The sequence below is a fragment of the Gekko japonicus genome, unplaced genomic scaffold (assembly GCF_001447785.1).
Source record: "Gekko japonicus isolate JY-2015 unplaced genomic scaffold, Gekko_japonicus_V1.1 scaffold1361, whole genome shotgun sequence".
In the NCBI taxonomy this organism is placed as follows: Eukaryota; Metazoa; Chordata; class Lepidosauria; order Squamata; family Gekkonidae; genus Gekko; species Gekko japonicus.
In genome coordinates this window covers 71,898-88,211 of record NW_015161438.1, presented here as the reverse complement: position 1 = coordinate 88,211, position 16,314 = coordinate 71,898, and the positions used below count along the sequence as shown (strand labels likewise).

General features: G+C 50.1%; 1 protein-coding gene across 1 annotated transcript; it reads left to right on the top strand.

The window, feature by feature from the left end:
• Positions 1 to 685: 685 nt before the first annotated feature.
• Positions 686 to 15,798, top strand: TMEM39A (transmembrane protein 39A). Its single transcript, XM_015428993.1, has 8 exons — positions 686 to 873; positions 3,300 to 3,522; positions 4,160 to 4,243; positions 6,804 to 6,958; positions 8,418 to 8,766; positions 9,823 to 10,010; positions 12,685 to 12,805; positions 15,159 to 15,798. Exons 1-8 carry the CDS (start codon positions 761 to 763, stop codon positions 15,390 to 15,392), a joined length of 1,467 nt encoding a protein of 488 aa, XP_015284479.1. The 5' UTR covers positions 686 to 760; the 3' UTR covers positions 15,393 to 15,798.
• The last annotated feature ends 516 nt before the right edge of the window (positions 15,799 to 16,314 follow it).

Below are 16,314 nucleotides of genomic sequence, written 5' to 3'. Positions count from 1 at the left end.
TTCAATTAGTCCTTGGCCGGCTGGTTACTATGGTTAGGTTGTTGTTGTTCAGTCGCACAGTCGAGTCCGACTCTTCGCAACCCCATGGACCAGATCACGCCAGGCCCTCCTGTCTTCTGCCGCCCTCTGAAGTTGGCTCAATTTCATGTTCGTTGCATCGATGACACTGTCCAACCATTTCATCCTTTGCCGTCTCCTTCTTCTTTGACCTTCAAGCAGCCCTACATGACTACTGGAAATACCATTGCTTTGACCATGCGGACTTTTGTTGGCAGGGTGATGTCTCTGCTTTTTATCAAGCTGTTTAGGTTCACCATCGCTTTTCTCCCAAGGAGCAGGCGTCTTTTAATTTCATGGCTGCAGTCACAGTCTGTGGTGATCTGGGATCCCAGGAACGTGAAGTCTGTCACTACTTCCACGACTTCCCCTTCTATTTGCCAAGGAGTGATGGGGCCGGATGCCATAATCTTAGTTTTTTTGATGTTGAGCTTCAAGCCCACTTTTGCGCTCTCCTCTTTTACTCTGAGCAAGAGGCTCTTTAGGTCCTCTTCACTTTCTGCCATTAGAGTGGTATCGTCTGCATATCTGAGGTTGTTGTCTGAAATCCTTTGCTTTGCTTTAACAGGTGCCCCGGGCGTAATTCCCTTAACTGACGGCCCGTCTTTCCCCCTTTTTTCAGAGCTGGGAAGTCTGCGGGGTGCTCGTCTAAGTCTCTGGGCAAAGCCTGCCAGAGGCACAAGAAGTGGGTCGGTTCCTGGACATGCCCGGTGGAAGGAGGGGACCCAGCCGGCAGCAGCTGAGCCGTTCCGCTTTGCCTTCTCTTCAGACGTTGGTTGGTGGGAACTGCGGCAACGGCACCGGCCTGAGAAACAGGTGAAGGAGAGGTGGAAATCGGGGAAGCGGCAGTCCTCTGGCTCTGTGGGTTCTGCTGTGGATTGGTGCGGTCAGGGCCCGTAAGCGGTAGGATGGGCAGGAGATTCCACGGGGGGGAAAGGAAGCGCCTCTTCACTCAGTCACTCACTTGTGGAATTCACTGCGGCCAGATGCAGGGATGGCTGCTCATTTGTTTGGCTTTAAAAGGAAATTAGGCAGATCCGTGAAGGGCCTAGAGCTGTCAGTGGCCATTAGCCATGATGAACTGGTTGGCCACCGTGTGGGACAGGATGCCGGACTAGGTGGACCACTGGTCCGATCCAGCAGGGCTCTTCTTAGGTTCTCATGAAGGGAAGGTTTCAGTCTCTATATGCCCTGTTGTTGGCCCTCCAGAGGAACTGGTTGGCCGCTTTGTGAGACAGGAGGCTGGACTAGATGGACCCTCACTGGTCTGACCCAGCAGGGCTCTTCTTACATTCTTGTGACTAAATAGAACCTCCATGTTCAGAGGCAGTAACCTTCTGAAGGCCAGTCGGGGCAAGTCACAGTGAAGGTAGGATTTGGGCTCTGCTCCCTGCCCGTAGGCCTTCCCAGGGCATCTGGTTGGCCACTGTGTGAATGAACCATCGTACTGATATTTGCTCTTGGAAGCTGAGGCGTGGTCTTGTCTTCTGAATAATTGGAATCTCATTCTGTTGGTAAAGCCCTACGTGGGTTGTTGGGACATTTCCCCCCACACGTTCCTGCCCAGTAATTAAGACCGTGGGGAGAGGCTGTGGTGGGCACATGGCGAGAGAGGGCCCTTTCGGTGGCAGCCCCACAATTACGGAACAGCCTCCCCAGGGAGGTGCAGAAGGACCCCTCCCCGTCCATCCTTAGGAAGCACTCGGAGACAGTTTTATTCAGGACCCCATTTTGACTGATAATAGTTTTTATTGATTAGCAGTCCAGGTTGGCGTTTTTTTACACTGTGACCTTTTATGTGTTTTTATCATTGTTGGTTTATTCATATTGGTTTTATTTTGGTTTTATAGTTGCTTTATTTATATTGTAAGCCATCTTGAGTTCTGCAAGGCAAAAAATGCTAATCTTTGAGAGAGAGAGAGAGAGAGAGAGAGAGAGAGAGAGAGAGAGAGAGAGAGAGAGAGAGTGTGTGAGTGTCCTGCTGTGGAATTGGTGGAGAGTGCCACCCTCCCAGAGCGAATTGGGACCAGCCATGATGCTCTCAGAGAACCGGGTTGTATAACCTTACGGCTTTCACTCCTTCCAGACCAGGAGGGCCTAAATACTAAGCTGTCTCCCCATCCCCCCCAACAAGCTCTTAACACTTTCTTCTTGGGTGATCTTTGTATAGATTAGTCATTGTAGTTTTTCCGGGCTGTGTGGCTGTGGTCTTGGCATTGTAGGACCTGACGTTTTGCCAGCAGCTGTGACTGGCATCCTCAGAGGTATAGCACAGAAAGATGAGAGTGCTCTCTGTGTCAAGGTGAGAAGAAAAATGGTAGGCAGGTAATTTATATCTACTCAGGAAGGTGGGGTAGGGCTGAGACGTTATCTTGTAGGAGTTCCCCAGGCTGTGACATGCTAATGGAGGAGCTTTCCTGAGGAGGTTCTTTTGCAGATGAATTGGCTGTTGAAATTCTAATCTTATCTGTAGTGCTGTTGTAAGATTTAGAGCATTTTGTGTTTTTCAGGACAGGAAACCATGTCCTACTTATTGTTAAACTCTCTTCTTTCCTGTTGAAATTGTGTTTATGTTTATGAATTTCAGTGGCTTCCCTGTGTCATCTGACATGGCAATTGGATGTGTTGTCCAGCCTTTCAGTGTCTTGTAAGAAGATACTGTGTCCTGTTTGAGTTAGGCTATATTCAGCCACTGCTACTTTTTCAGGTTGGCCCAGTCTGCAGTGTCTTTCATCTTCTTTTATTCTTATCTGAATGCTATGCTGTGTTGTCCCAATGTAAACCTGTCCACAACTGCATGGTATGTGGTATACTCCTGCAGAAGTGAGGGGTTCTCTTCTGTCTAAGTATTTTTGAATACTTAGTTTGTGGTTGACACCAGAGTTGCCATGTGCTGAGATGCAAACCCTTCCTTCCTTCCATCCTTCCTTCCTTCCTTGCGTGGTGCAGTGGCTCAGCCGTGAATTCAAAAGTACCTGGTTCAGATCTCAGCTTTGCCGCAGGCCTGTTGGGTGACACCCCCCCCCCACACACACACACACTGTTGCTCAGCATAATCTCTGTATGTGCAACCAACCTACCTTACAGGGTTATTGTAAAGACCAATTGAGATAACATTCATGAAGCAGTTGAAACATTCCAATGCCCCGTGTAAATGCTAGATGTGATACGTTGAATAAGAACAGCACGAAACGCCCCTCAGCGCCAGCCCCCCAAAGTTAACCGTTGAATCTCCGTTTCAGGAATGGCAGCACAATTAGCCTGTCTGCCCCTCCCATCACTGCCTTGATCACCCCGGAGCCGGTGCGCCATTGCCGAATCCCCGAGCTGCCCGTGGACGGGAACCTTCTCTTCGAGTTCCTCTTCTTCATCTACTTGCTGGTGGCCCTTTTTATTCAGTATATCAATATCTACAAGACCGTCTGGTGGTACCCGTACAACCACCCTGCCTCCTGCACATCACTGGTGAGAAGTTATTGTGTTGTATAATTCCTGTTGGAAAGTGTTTAATAGAGAGCTATATCACGTTTGATGGTCTGTTTTCAGTGCAATTTGGTTTACAGGGCACATAAACTCCAAGCGTGATGCCCTTTGACCCCCTGTGCAAACGATCGAGCCAGCGCTCCTGTACTCGTTTGTCCCCGTACAAAATGTTTGCTGATGGGGGCGGGGGGCAGAGTGAGAGCCACGGTCCTGATCCTCCAGAACAACATGGGTCAAACCACGACGTGCTGTTCTCGGGGGAGACAAAGAAAGACCTGTCGTGGAGAGATGTGCCTGTTCCTTTTTCAGAGAAGGGATGTTCTGCAAGGAGCGGACGGGAAGTATGGATTCAAATAATGCTGAAGAAATAAACACCTTTCTAGATTTTCTAAAGTAGCATTTGCTGCCAAATGGTGTTTTGATCACATACTCCCCCCTGGTGCTCCCAGGTGCTTAATACGTGTACTTCTCGTCCCCACTTCCCTGGCAGACATGGGGATGCTTCGATGACTCCTGGTTCCCCCCGTCCCACCCGGTAGGCGTTTCCCTGCGTCTGTTTGGCAGCTCCTCTCTTGCCCTGGTGGGGGAAAAAGCACCTCTTCTCCTTTCCCCCCTTTAGAACTTCCACCTCATCGACTACCACCTGGCGGCATTCATCACGGTGATGCTGGCGCGGAGGCTGGTTTGGGCCCTCGTCTCTGAGGTAATCCTTTCGGGCGTTCTGTCAGTCCAGATGAATAGTTTTGATCCCAAAGAGAATCTGAATGAGCCCCGCTGCCTTCCCAGAATGGACGGGAGTGTGTGCGTGCCCTGTAGCTGGCCTTTCTTGCAGTGCCTGGTTCGTGACCTTCTCACCCTCCGGCTTAGGTGGGGCCGGCAGTGCTGATGCAGATGGGGCTGTGGGCTGCCAGGTCACTTAGGAAAAGGGGCGGCAGGGAGGCGGGGGTTTTTAGGGCTAAGGCTCTGGCTGAACTAAGACGGGACATTTTAATAAAGAAAACCTGATCGGTCCAGGCCAATGTATTGTAGCTTTGCTATATTTTGGCACTGTAATTATTTTGTGAAGTTTTGTGAGCAGTTTGGCCACCAAATCGTTTTAAATGAATAAATCCATCTGTCCTGACATCTTGGAGAGGGGAGTGATTTCAGAGGCCAAGTGGCAATAGGAGGCAAATGACAACATCACACCTAGAGATGTAAAATTTCTGGAAATTTTGAAGCTCGGGAAAAAACCCGTGTTTTTTTCGGGGGAAACCGGAAATTTTTGGAAAATTTGAAAAAAATGCTACATTAGCACTTCTTTTGTCTTTTCCAGATTGAAAGTCATTCTGTTACTTTAGGAACATAAAATATGACTACGGACATTTTTACTTGGCATGAAATTATCACAACTAGCATATTAAAAATATAGTGTATCCAAACAGTTATTACAAACAGAATACCCACACACATGCAAAAACAAAACTGAAACCTTTTTTCTTTTCTCGTGACAATAGCACCTCTTAAATGAAGAAATGCATCTTGTTCTTGCATGGGAGAGTTCAGTTGGTAACCTAGGACTTGCTTGTCCTCAGTGCACAGAAATTAGATCAATCTGATACCATATATATATCTTAGAAATGATTTGGAAAATATTTGAACACCTTGTCTTAAAATATTTTATTCATTATGTTAAAATGAAACGTTCCATAATCAATTTTTTTCTTTTCTTTTTTCAATTTTTCCAATTTTTCGGGAAAACACAAAAAAGGCTTCAGGAAAAAAAACGTTTTTTTTCTGAATTTTTCCGAGTTTTTTCCGGGCCTTCACATCTTTAATCACGCCTAATCTAATCATGCCCGCTGTTGTCATTCGGCATCTGAAACCACTCTCCAAGATGTCAGGACAGAGCGACTCCCATTCTGGCTGCATCTGAAGAAGTGAGCGGTGGCGCACGGAAGCTCCTCCCCGGCCACCAATGTACTTAGTCTTGAAGGTGCCGCTGGACTCTAGCTCTTTTCTGCTGCAATAACAGACTCACACGGCCACCCTTCTAGATGACAGGTAGATGATGGATGGGTAGATAGATAAGAACAAAAGATAGGAAAGAGCAAGAGTCCAGCAGCACCTTGAGGACTAACAAAATTTTGGCACATTTATGAGTCACTGCTCAGAAGTAGAGATGTGAAGGCCCGGAAAAATTCAGGAAAAAACCGTTTGTTTTTTTCCTGAAGCCTTTTTTGTTTTTTCCCCCCCAAAATTGGAAAAATTGAAAAAGGAAAAGAAAAGATTATGGAACATTTTATTTTAACATGATGAATAAAATATTTTAAGATAAGGTGTTCAGATATTTTCCATATCATTTCTAAAAAATATGTATGGTATCAGATTGATCTAATTTCTGTGCACTGAGGACAAGCAAGTCCTAGGACACAAACTGAACTCTCCAATGCAAGAACAAGATGCATTTCTTCCTTTAGGAGGTGCTATTGTCACAAGAAAAGAAAAAGGTTTCAGGGTGTGTTTTTTTCTCCATATGGGTGGGTATTCTATTTGTAATAATTGTTTGGATACACTATATTTTTAATATGCTAGTTTTGATAATTTCATGCCAAGTAAAAATGTCCATAGTCATACTTTTATGTTTTTAAAGTAACAGAATGACTTTCAATCTGGAAAAGAAAAAAGTGCTAATGTAGCAATTTTTTTTTCAATTTTTCCGAACATTTCCCATTTTTTCCGGAAAAAAACTGGGGGGGAAACGGGTTTTTCCGCGCTTCAAAATTTCCAGAAATTTTACAGAAGTGAGCCGTGACTCACAAAAGCTCCTTCCCTGCCACAGATGTGGTTAGACTTTGTGGCACTACTGGAGTCTTGCTCTTTTCTACTGCTACAGACAGACGAACACGGCTGCCCCTCTTGATCTATTCCCCAAAGTCTTACTGGTCCCTAAGGTGCTACCGGGCTCAGTCCTCGCTGTCCTTCAATCTGTTATCACATCCCCATTCTTTATTGCTACTGGGGAAGGAAGGCCAATCTTGGCATTTAATTGGAGGTGGCACGGAGTTCGCTCGCCCTTCCAGCGTGAAATGTGACAACAATAGCAGCAGAAGTCCAGCTTTGCCTCTCGTTTGAGGGCAACCCGACATCCTGTGTGGAGACAGGGCAGCTGAGAGCAGTTTCTTGCTGGGAACTGGAGGGTCCTTGCCTCATCTTTGGGCCTCTGGGAGGAAGGGAGGGAAGCCGGAAAGACTGACCATTCTCCGGTGGGTCTGAATTTGCAGGCCTCGCAAGTGGGGGGGACGTCCGTGATCCACTGCCGGGCGCTGGTTCTGGCCCGCCTGGTGCTCCTCACCCTGTATGGCTGGGTGCTCTGCTGGACGCTGGTCAACCTCTTCCGCAGCCACTCTGTCCTCAACCTCCTCTTCCTCGGCTACCCGTAAGTACCACTCCCTCCCTCACCGTCTGTGTCAGGGGAAGGGGCGGGCCTGAGAGCCTCCGGAAGCGCCCGCTGCAGCCAAGAGGAATCCTGCGGAGCAACACAGCCGGCCGGAGGAGACGCAGCCGTAAACCACCACTCAAGTAGGACCTTGGTTTTCCTCATCCAGTGTGGCAGTCCAGCACCTTTTTTTAGTTGTGTGGGTGTGGAGGTGCCCCATCCATCCACTTTGGTGGATGGAGAGCCAGTTTGGTGTCGTGGTTAAGTGCGCGGACTCTAATCTGGGAGAACCGGGTTTGATTCCCCACTCCTCCGCTTGCACCTGCTGGATGACCTTGGGCAAGCCATAGTTCTATCAGAGCTGTTCTCTCAAGGACAGTTCTGTCAAGAGCTCTCTCACCCCCACCCACCTCACAGGATGTCTGTTGTGGGGAGGGGAAGGGAAAGGAGTCTGTAAGCCGCTCTGAGACTCCTTTGGGTAGTGAAGGGTGGGGTATAAACCAGTGTTCCCTCTAAGCTGAGTTAGGGTGAGCCAGCTCATAGTTTTTTAGCCTCTGGCCCACAGATTTTCGCCTTCGCTCAGGAAGGGATGGCTCCAGAGCAAACTAATTTATACAGTAGCCAAATCGCTTCCTCACAACTTTACTGCTGGTAGCTCACAAAGCAGAATTTTTGCTCACCAGACTCCACAGCTTAGAGGGAACATTGGTATAAACCCAATATCTCCTTCTCCTTCTTCTTCTTCTTTAATGCAAGACATAGGCCAGGGCCCCCCACACTTTTTGAGCCTGTGAGCGCAGCTACAAAATGGCTGCCGCAGGGGGTGGAGCCAGCCACAAAAGGGCTGCCGCAGCCTCCGCTCAATCACACAGTGAAGCAGGATTTTGTGGCTCGTGGGGCAAAAGTTTTTCTGGTGGGGCTGCCATTATTTGCCATAACGAAGGGGCGGGGGTGGCCACGTGTTCCCTGCCGATCAGCTGAAGGGCCCTTTAAATCTTGCAGGAGGGGAGGGAGAGGGGCGCACACCACCCCCTGCTGCAACTTTTAAAAAATCTGCACAGCCCATCAGATCTCCAGTGGCCAGTCAGAGGCCTTGCTGGGCAAAAGCCCCGCCTGACTCCGCCCACTTCCTGACAACACTCGGTGGGCACCATGTTGGGGTCCCCCGATATAGACAGTCATGTGGGTGAAGGGTTGTTGGGAAGCACCCCAGTGAATAGGCGCTAGGAAAGGAGATATCCAGCCAGCAGGGGAGATCCCACTGGTCTGTCAGACTCCTCCTCGCTTCGGCCTGCCTGCGTGGCCCTGGAAGCCCCAGAAGCAGCGCAGCAGGAACCGTTTGAGCATAAAGAGATCTGGCGGACATCTAGAGAGCTCCCTTCAGAGGCCTTTTTCTCAATTCCCAGGTGGGACTCGGTCTCACGTCCGGTCTCTTGTTCGCCCCCCCCCCTCCTCGCAGGTTCGGCGTCTACGTCCCACTGTGCTGCTTCCACCAGGAGAGCAGGACGCAGCCTCTTCCTCCGGACTGTGACTATTTGGTGGAGGACCAGCTGGTGGACGCGGGCGTCTCGGGGGTCAGCGGCCTCGTCAGGCCCAGAGACTTTCTCTCCCTCCTGCGGGAGTCCCTGAAAGAACAGTTCAAATACCCCCTGCCCGTCCCGACACACAGCTGCCCCTTGTCCCCCGACCTCATCCGCAACGAGGTGGAGTGTCTGAAGGCCATCTTCAACCGCCGGATCAAGGAGGTTCTCTTCAATTCCCTCTTCAGTGCCTACTACGTGGCCTTCCTGCCGCTGTGCTTTGTGAAGGTAGCTGTTGTCTGGCTTCTCTGCCACCGCTGCCGCCGCCTCCTCCTCCTCCTCCTAAATTTGGCCTGTGGATTGTTGGCACACTGGATTTCTGGTTAATCCCCCTTTTCTCTATCTCCCCTTTGGCAGCCCGGATGGCGGAGCGTGGCTGCGTCCGGTTGGTGGATAGGTATTGCCATACACATAGTGGCCCCGTGGCTCCCCCGCCCCACCCCGAACCACTCCTCCTTCTGTCCCGTCAACTCACCCTGCCCCTTTTCCCCAGACAACTAGATCAGGTCTCTCTTTGTGCCGAGGTCAGATCCTGGTTTGCCAGAGACTTCGGGGGGCGGGGGGTGCTTTCAGTGCTAAAGCTCCAAATCGATTTAGAGAATGGGAATGGTTCGGATATTCAAGTGAAGTCTCTTTCTAAACTGTGTTTAACAGAGGGCCTACAGCCAGTTTGGTGTAAAGGTTAGGAGCGCGGACTCTAATCTGGGAGAACCGGGTTTGATTCCCCACTCCTCCACATGTAGCTGCTGGGGTGACCTTGGGTAAGTTAGAAGTTCTCTCAGATCTGCCTCTCAAGGGCAGTTCTCGAGAGAGCTCTCTCAGCCCCACCTACCTCACAGGGTGTCTGTTGTGGGGAGGGGGAGGGAAAGGAGTTTGTGAGCCACTCTGAGACTCCTCCGGGTAGTGAAGGGTGGAGTATAAATCCAATCTCCTCTTCTGGGGTATAAATCCAAACTCTTCCCCACCTGTCTAGTCTACTCTTTTGCAGGACGACAAGCTCTTCCTTAGGCCTGCCACACCAGTATCTCTGGGGGCACGCATGTTCACAAGAGCCCGGTAGCTTGGGGGGTTAGCTGCTGAAGGAGGAAGACGTGCAGAGGTTCCCTGCAGCACAGCACCCCCCCCCCCCCCGTGCCTCAGGCCCCCCCACGTCTGGACCGGCCTTGCAGTTAGTTCATAGGCGGCTGCACCAAGATCCGTCTGTGGGGCGCTCTCTGTTCTGCCCTGCGTCTCCCTCGGGTGTTGTTGCCGCCGCCACTAAGCCCCCTCTCTGGTTCCTTGCAGAGCACCCAGTACTACGACATGCGCTGGTCCTGCGAGCACCTGATCATGGTGTGGATCAACGCCTTTGTCATGCTCACCACGCAGCTGCTCCCTCCCAAGTACTGCGACCTGCTGCACAGATCGGCCGCCCACCTGGGCAAGTGGCAGAAGCTGGAGCACGGCTCGTACAGCAATGCCCCCCAGCACATGTGAGTGTAAGCGCGGAGCCCTCTTTGCCAGGGGTTTGGGGGGGGGGGTGTTAGGGAGGGGAGATGTATCCGCTGCGTATCTCTGGCCTTGTTTCCTCAAAAAGTGTGATCTTTTCTACTGCTACAGACTAACGTGGCTACCCTTCTGGATGATGGATGGATAGATAAGAACAAAAGATAGGAAAGAGCAAGAGGCCAGGAGCACCTTAAGGACTAGCAAAATTTGTGGCGGGACAGGAGCTTTTATGAGTCACTGCTCAGAAATTTTATTAGTCCTTAAGGCACTACTGGAGTCTTGCTCTTTTCTACCGCTACAGACAGACTAACACGGCTGCCCCTCTTGATCTATTCCCCAAAGTCTTACTGGTCCCTAAGGTGCTACCGGGCTCGATCCTAGCCAGGGGTCATTTCGTAGAAAAAGAGGTGCAGGAGCTCATTAGCATATCTCATTTGCATATGCCACACCCCCTGACATCACCGGAAGTGTGTCAGAAGGCAACAACCACTGGTCAGGCTCCACTGGACTGTTTTGGATTGCTAGCTAGGGGGGGGGGGCGTGTAGATCTGTCCTCGCAGAGGAGGGAGAGCTTGTACCTGAATAAAACTTGGTCTTAAAGGTGCCGCTAGACTGTATTGGACCTGAGGGGGGGCTCTGCAACTTACCTGGCGCTTCTTGCTCTGACTGAGGGCTGCTGGGAGCAGGGGAGAGCGGGGCTTGTTGCATGTGCCCGCCCCCTGGGCTCTTTACTGCCGGAGCTCCGCTCCAGTGCACTCCTGCAGGAAATGACCCCTGATCCTAGCTGTCCTTCAATCTGTTATCACATCCCCATTCTTTATTGCTACTGGGGAAGGAAGGCCAATTTTGGCATTTATTGGAGATGGGGAAATGTGACAACAATAACAGCAGAAGTCCGGCTTTGCTGCTCGTTTGAGGGCAACCCGATGCCCTGTGTGGAGACAGTGCAGCCAAGCAGTTTATTGCTGGGTACTGGAGGGTCCTTGCCTCATCTTCGGGCCTCTGGGAGGGAAAGGCAGGAGAACTGACCATTCCCCGGTGGGTTCGGGGAGTGGGGAGGGGAGATGTATACGCTGTGTGTCTCTAGCATTGTTTCCCCAAAAGGTGCAATCTTGGCAGGGCTTTTTTTTCCCTCTGGGGAAACGTGCCGGAACGGACTTCCAGAACCTCTTCAACAAAGTTCTTTTTAAAATGTTTAAAAGTTCGTAAGTTTTCAGTATACAGACTGAAAACTTTGTTTCCTCTTGGGAGTTCCAGCATCTCTTTTTCAAAAAAAAAAAAAAAAAAGCCCTGGATCTCACACTGTTCTCTTATGGGCAGACGCATGTTCTCCTTGAGTCATCCTCTGTAATAATAGTTTCAGGTGGGGAGCTGTGTCGGTTTGCAGTAGAGCCGTGAGATTTGAGTTTCGTAGCATTTCGGCGAGACCAACGAGAATTTCATGTCGGGGCATGAGCTTTTGAGAATCAGAAGTCCCTTTTGTCAGAGACCCCCGGGCTTTGACTCACGAAACCTCGTCCCCCGAATTTTTGCGGGTCTCTAAGCTGCCACTGGACTCAAATCACAAATTAAACCCCAGCCAGAGAATGGATTTAAAAAGAAATAATTGAGCTGCCTAAAACAAATGTAACCATTTTCTGACTAAGATGGGTAGCTGGGTTAGTCTGTCCATAGCAGTAGAAAAGAGCAAGAGACCAGGAGCGCCTTCAAGACTAACAGAATACGTGGCAGGGGAGGCGCTGTCATGACTCACTGCTCGCTTCTTCTGACTGAAGAACCGTGAGCAGTGATAACTCACGAACAATGTTCCCTCTAAGCCGTGGAGTCTTGTGAGCAAAAATTCCACTTTGTGAGCGACTGGCATCAAAGTTGTGAGCGAGCGACTTGGCTACTGCATAAATTAGGTTACTCTGGAGCCCTCCTTCATGAGCTAAGACAAAAATGTGTGAGCCGGAGGCTAAAAAACTGAGCTAGCTCACTCTAACTCAGCTTAGAGGGAACACTGCTCATCACGAAAGCTCATCCCCTGCCAGAAGTTTTTGTTCGTCCTTAAGGTGCTCCTGGACTCTTGCTCTTTTCTACACTTTCTAACTGTAGACCATTTTCTGAATGATTTTTTTTTTAGAGATTAGCCCCTTAGTTAAAAGCCTGGGTGAAGAAAAACCATTTGCCCTGATGCTTAAAAGAAAGTACAGAACATGCCAGGCTGGCCTCACGGAGATTGGTGAGGTGCCACCACTGAAAAGGCGGTGCCTCTGGTCGCCGATCGCCTCCCCTCCCCTCTGGAGGCCAGTGGCACGGAGAGCAGGCCTCATGGGGCAGATCTCCACTGGTGGGCTGGGCAAAACTTTGTCCAGTTGAGAGCCAGTTTGGTGCAGTGGTTAAGTGCACATACTCTAATCCGGGAGAACTGGGTTTGATTCCCCACTCCTCCACCTGCAGCTGATGGTGTGACCTTGAGTCAGTCACAAGTTCTATCAGAGCTGTTCTCTCAAGGATAGTTCTCACAGAGCTCTCTCAGCCCCACCTACCTCACAGGGTGTCTGTTGTGGGGAGGGGAAGGGAACGGGGTTTGTAACCCACTCTGAGATTCTGAGTGAAGGGCGGGGTATAAATCCAATCTCTTCTTCTTCTGCTTCCCCCCCCCTTCCTCCACAGCTGGTCTGAGAGCACAATATGGCCCCAGGGGGTGCTGGTGCGGCACAGCCGGTGTCTGTACAAAGCAGTCGGGCCTTACAATGTAGCAGTGCCTTCCGATGTCTCCCACGCCCGCTTCTATGTAAGTACCGCACCCGGATGGGGGAGCAGTTGGGCCCCGGGAGTTCGACACGTCTCAACTAGGTTGGATTGTGTTTGTTCATTTCCCTCCCTCCAGTCACGTCCCCCTGGCTCCTTTTCTCCCCCTCTGGCACAGCTGCAGCTATTTAGTAGTCTTCTTCCACCCAATTTATGCCTAAAAGCAGGCCGTTGCTTTTACTCTGTACATATCGGGGACGTACATAGAAGCTGCCTGTTACTCTTGGAATGCAACATGGCTGCTTAGAGGATAAAGAAGAACGCAAACGTGTTTCCGCTGCGTAACTGTAGTTGTGATTCTTGAGTGGGAATGGGCTCATCCTCTGAATAAAAGCCGGGAATCGCTTGGCCTGTTCTGGATTTCCCCTCTCGTGATCACAGACGTTCAGGATCTCTCTCTAGGATAATCCTCGGCTAGTGAAGTGGGCTTTGGCGGGGGCTGTAACACGGAAGTTTTAAAAATGCAGTTGGGTGTATCGTGCTACATAAACACGACCTCTAGAATTGGCTTAGACTTCAGGCTCCTGTACATTGTCATTTTTAGAGGGCTCTTGAAGTCGGCTTGAAAATGTACGGAAAGCCAAGGAGCCCCTCTGCCTTTATCCGCCTCATGGCTCCCGAAATGTAGATTTGCCCAATTATCTTCCTTTTGTTTCCAGTCCACCTGGGTTCACTCTCCAACCTTTTTTAGCCCGTGGGTACTTTTAGAATTCTGATGCGGTGTGGTGGGCGTGGCCAAAGATTGGCTGACGCAGCTCACCTTCAGTCACACGGTGAAGACCCTTGTGCTGTGGCGGCTGCTGCTACCAAAACGACATTTTTTGACAGAGCAAATCAAATCTCCAGTGGCCAATCAGAAGCCTTGCTGGGCAAAAGCCCTACCTGGCCCTGCCCACTTTCTAGAAACCCTCAGCAGGCACCATCTTGGGGGGGGGGGGAACCTCTGCTCTAAGGAGTTCAGAGCTCTGCAGAGGAGGCTAAGTGGAGAGAGAAACCGAAGCGGTGAAGGTCACACGCAAGCAGCTGGATGGCCAGGTGGGGACTGGAACCCACTTTCCCCCGCTCCAGTTGTCCCACGTGTTCTGCACCCTACAAGTTGCTGCCTCCAGCTTTTCTGGGCGAGCGCTGTCGTCTTAAGACCTTTCAAGGCCTCCTGGTCGAGACAACCCCTTTCTTGGGGAGTGTCTGTGCCCTGGTCTTCGCTAGCGTGGCAAGGGCATGCAGAGAAACGCTCTTGGTGGCAGTTCCCGTGCCGGGAATCTTGGTCTCCTCTGAAATTCACTCATGGTCATGCCTGGCTGAGGATTTTTGATCAGTCTGACTCTTCCCCTTCTCCCCCTCCCCCCATTTAGAATTCGTTGCACACGGAAGTTATTTCGATTTAATTCTCTTCTTCCTAAGGAAGAGGGCACGAGGATGGATCCAGCCTTCCTCCAGCGGAAGAGCCACTGAAGGAGGAGGAAGGCTCCTTAGACTGGAGGGAAGCTTCACACTTGAGCCAAAAGAGAAGGAGGGTGGGGCATACAGATTTGAGTGAATAACCTTGCTCAGCTGGGTGGTGGGACGGGCTATGATCTTGCCTGTCGTTTTTGGATGGACGGGCACTGGCTCACAGTTTCCATTGTCACTCTCCATGCGGAAGAGCCCCCTCCTCGGCCATGCCCATAGCCAGGATTTTGTGGCTTGTGGGGCAAAGTTTTTTCTGGTGGTTGAAGTCCTCGGTGCAGAATAAAAGGCCAGAATTCTGAGGTTTGTAACTCAGCTACTCTTCTCTCTCTCTCCCACTCTCTCTCTCGTCTTCCCAAGCTGTCTACTCTACATAGCTGTTCTTGTGCTAGCAATCACCCTTAGCCTATGAACCATTTAGTCAATAGAAAGCTGTTACCAGGCTAGATCTCTAAATTGCAAGCTGTCAACCACTTTACATGACAGTTCTCAGCTGCCGCAAGTTAATCACTTCTGCCAGCCTAAGCAACAATTCTGATAACAAACCAGCAGGTAGGGGCGATGACTTTTATAGTCAATAAAGTTAACACTTAGGCAGAAAAACTCTCTTAAGGGAGACCAGTTCCTTGAACCAGAGATAGAAGGGATCCTAGAGGTCACCTACTCCAACCCCCTTGCTCAGTGCAGGAATTAGTCCGCTACAGCACCCCACTCTGCTTAAAGGAGCACATGCCTTTAAAAAAAATGTTTTAAAATGATTGAAAAAAGCATTTACAGGAGAAATTCTTGTGGGGCTGTGTCTTTCAGAAAGGGGGCGAAGCCCCCAAAAGCCCCACCGTAGCTACCAGCCTGTTCCCAGCTGAACCAAAGATTCTGTCTTTCCTCCACAGTTCCTGTTCCACCGGCCGTTACGGCTCCTGAATCTGCTCATCCTCATCGAGGGCAGCGTGGTCTGCTACCAGCTCTACTCCCTCTTGCGCTCAGAGAAGTGGAACCACACGCTCTCCATGGCCCTGATCCTATTCTGCAACTATTATGTCTTATTTAAACTCTTGCGGGACCGGATAGTATTGGGCAGGGCGTATTCGTATCCTCTCAACAGCTACGGGCTAAAGGCCCATTAATCATTGGAGGGACGGGAAGGCTATTTTCATACAGTTCTATTTTTTTTCTCCTTGCAATTGTTTATAAATATTTAAGAAAATGTTTTATATTTTGTATACTACTGTTTTTTTTGTGGGGTGGGAAAGGGCCAAGTGGCAATTATATGTCGCTTTATAAACAAGGTGTTATTTTATATCGAGAAATCATTGTGTATATACTGCATTATCTACATATATCTATGTGAAGCAAGAGCCCTGTATGTGTGGTTACTCCATCTGCTTTAAATGCACAAGATGAGCTCCCTGGTCTCCCCCTCTCTGCTACAGAATGCAGGAACTAATTCTCCAGGCCAGGCATTTCAAACTTTTTCAGTCTGTGGGGACCACTGCAATCCTATTGCCCTACGTATTGGCACTTTCCAGCTCTTCCATTGGCTATGCTGTGCGCTCCATCAGCCATTGGCCCATCAACTGCCACTCAAGAGTACTTGCGTGCCATTGGCTGTGTCCGCTCCTCTCCCCTACCCATTGCCAGCCTGGACATTCTTCCCTGACAGAATAAACTGCCAAAACGGCTGTCTCTCCTGATGAAGACGCTTCTATTTCTGCTTGGCTCCTGCTGTGGTGCTAACTTTTCCCTCAGTAGCTGTTGCTAGGCAACGAAGCTTGGCTCTGTCAGTAAAAAGGCAGGGAGGAGGAAGCCCTTTCCAGGTCTACTTTGGCCTTTGTGGGAAACACATTGAGGCCAGTCCTGACTATGGTTGCCAACTCCAGCCTGGGAAATTCCTGGATATTTTGTGGTGGAGTTTACGGAAGGCAGAGTTTGGAGAGGGGAGAGGCCTCAGCTGAATAGAATGCCATAGAGTCCACCCTCCAAACCAGCCATTTCCTCCTGGGGAACCATTGCTGCCATTCTCCAGGTGAGGGCTGGAGATCACTCAGA

Excerpts from the sequence above, each read along its gene's own strand:
- TMEM39A (XM_015428993.1), top strand. The coding sequence starts at position 761 with ATGCCCGGTGGAAGGAGGGGACCCAGCCGGCAGCAGCTGAGCCGTTCC. Across the intron at positions 874-3,299 it reads GGCACCGGCCTGAGAAACAG|GAATGGCAGCACAATTAGCC; the intron begins GTGAAGGAGAGG and ends TCTCCGTTTCAG. Across the intron at positions 6,959-8,417 it reads CTCCTCTTCCTCGGCTACCC|GTTCGGCGTCTACGTCCCAC; the intron begins GTAAGTACCACT and ends CCCTCCTCGCAG.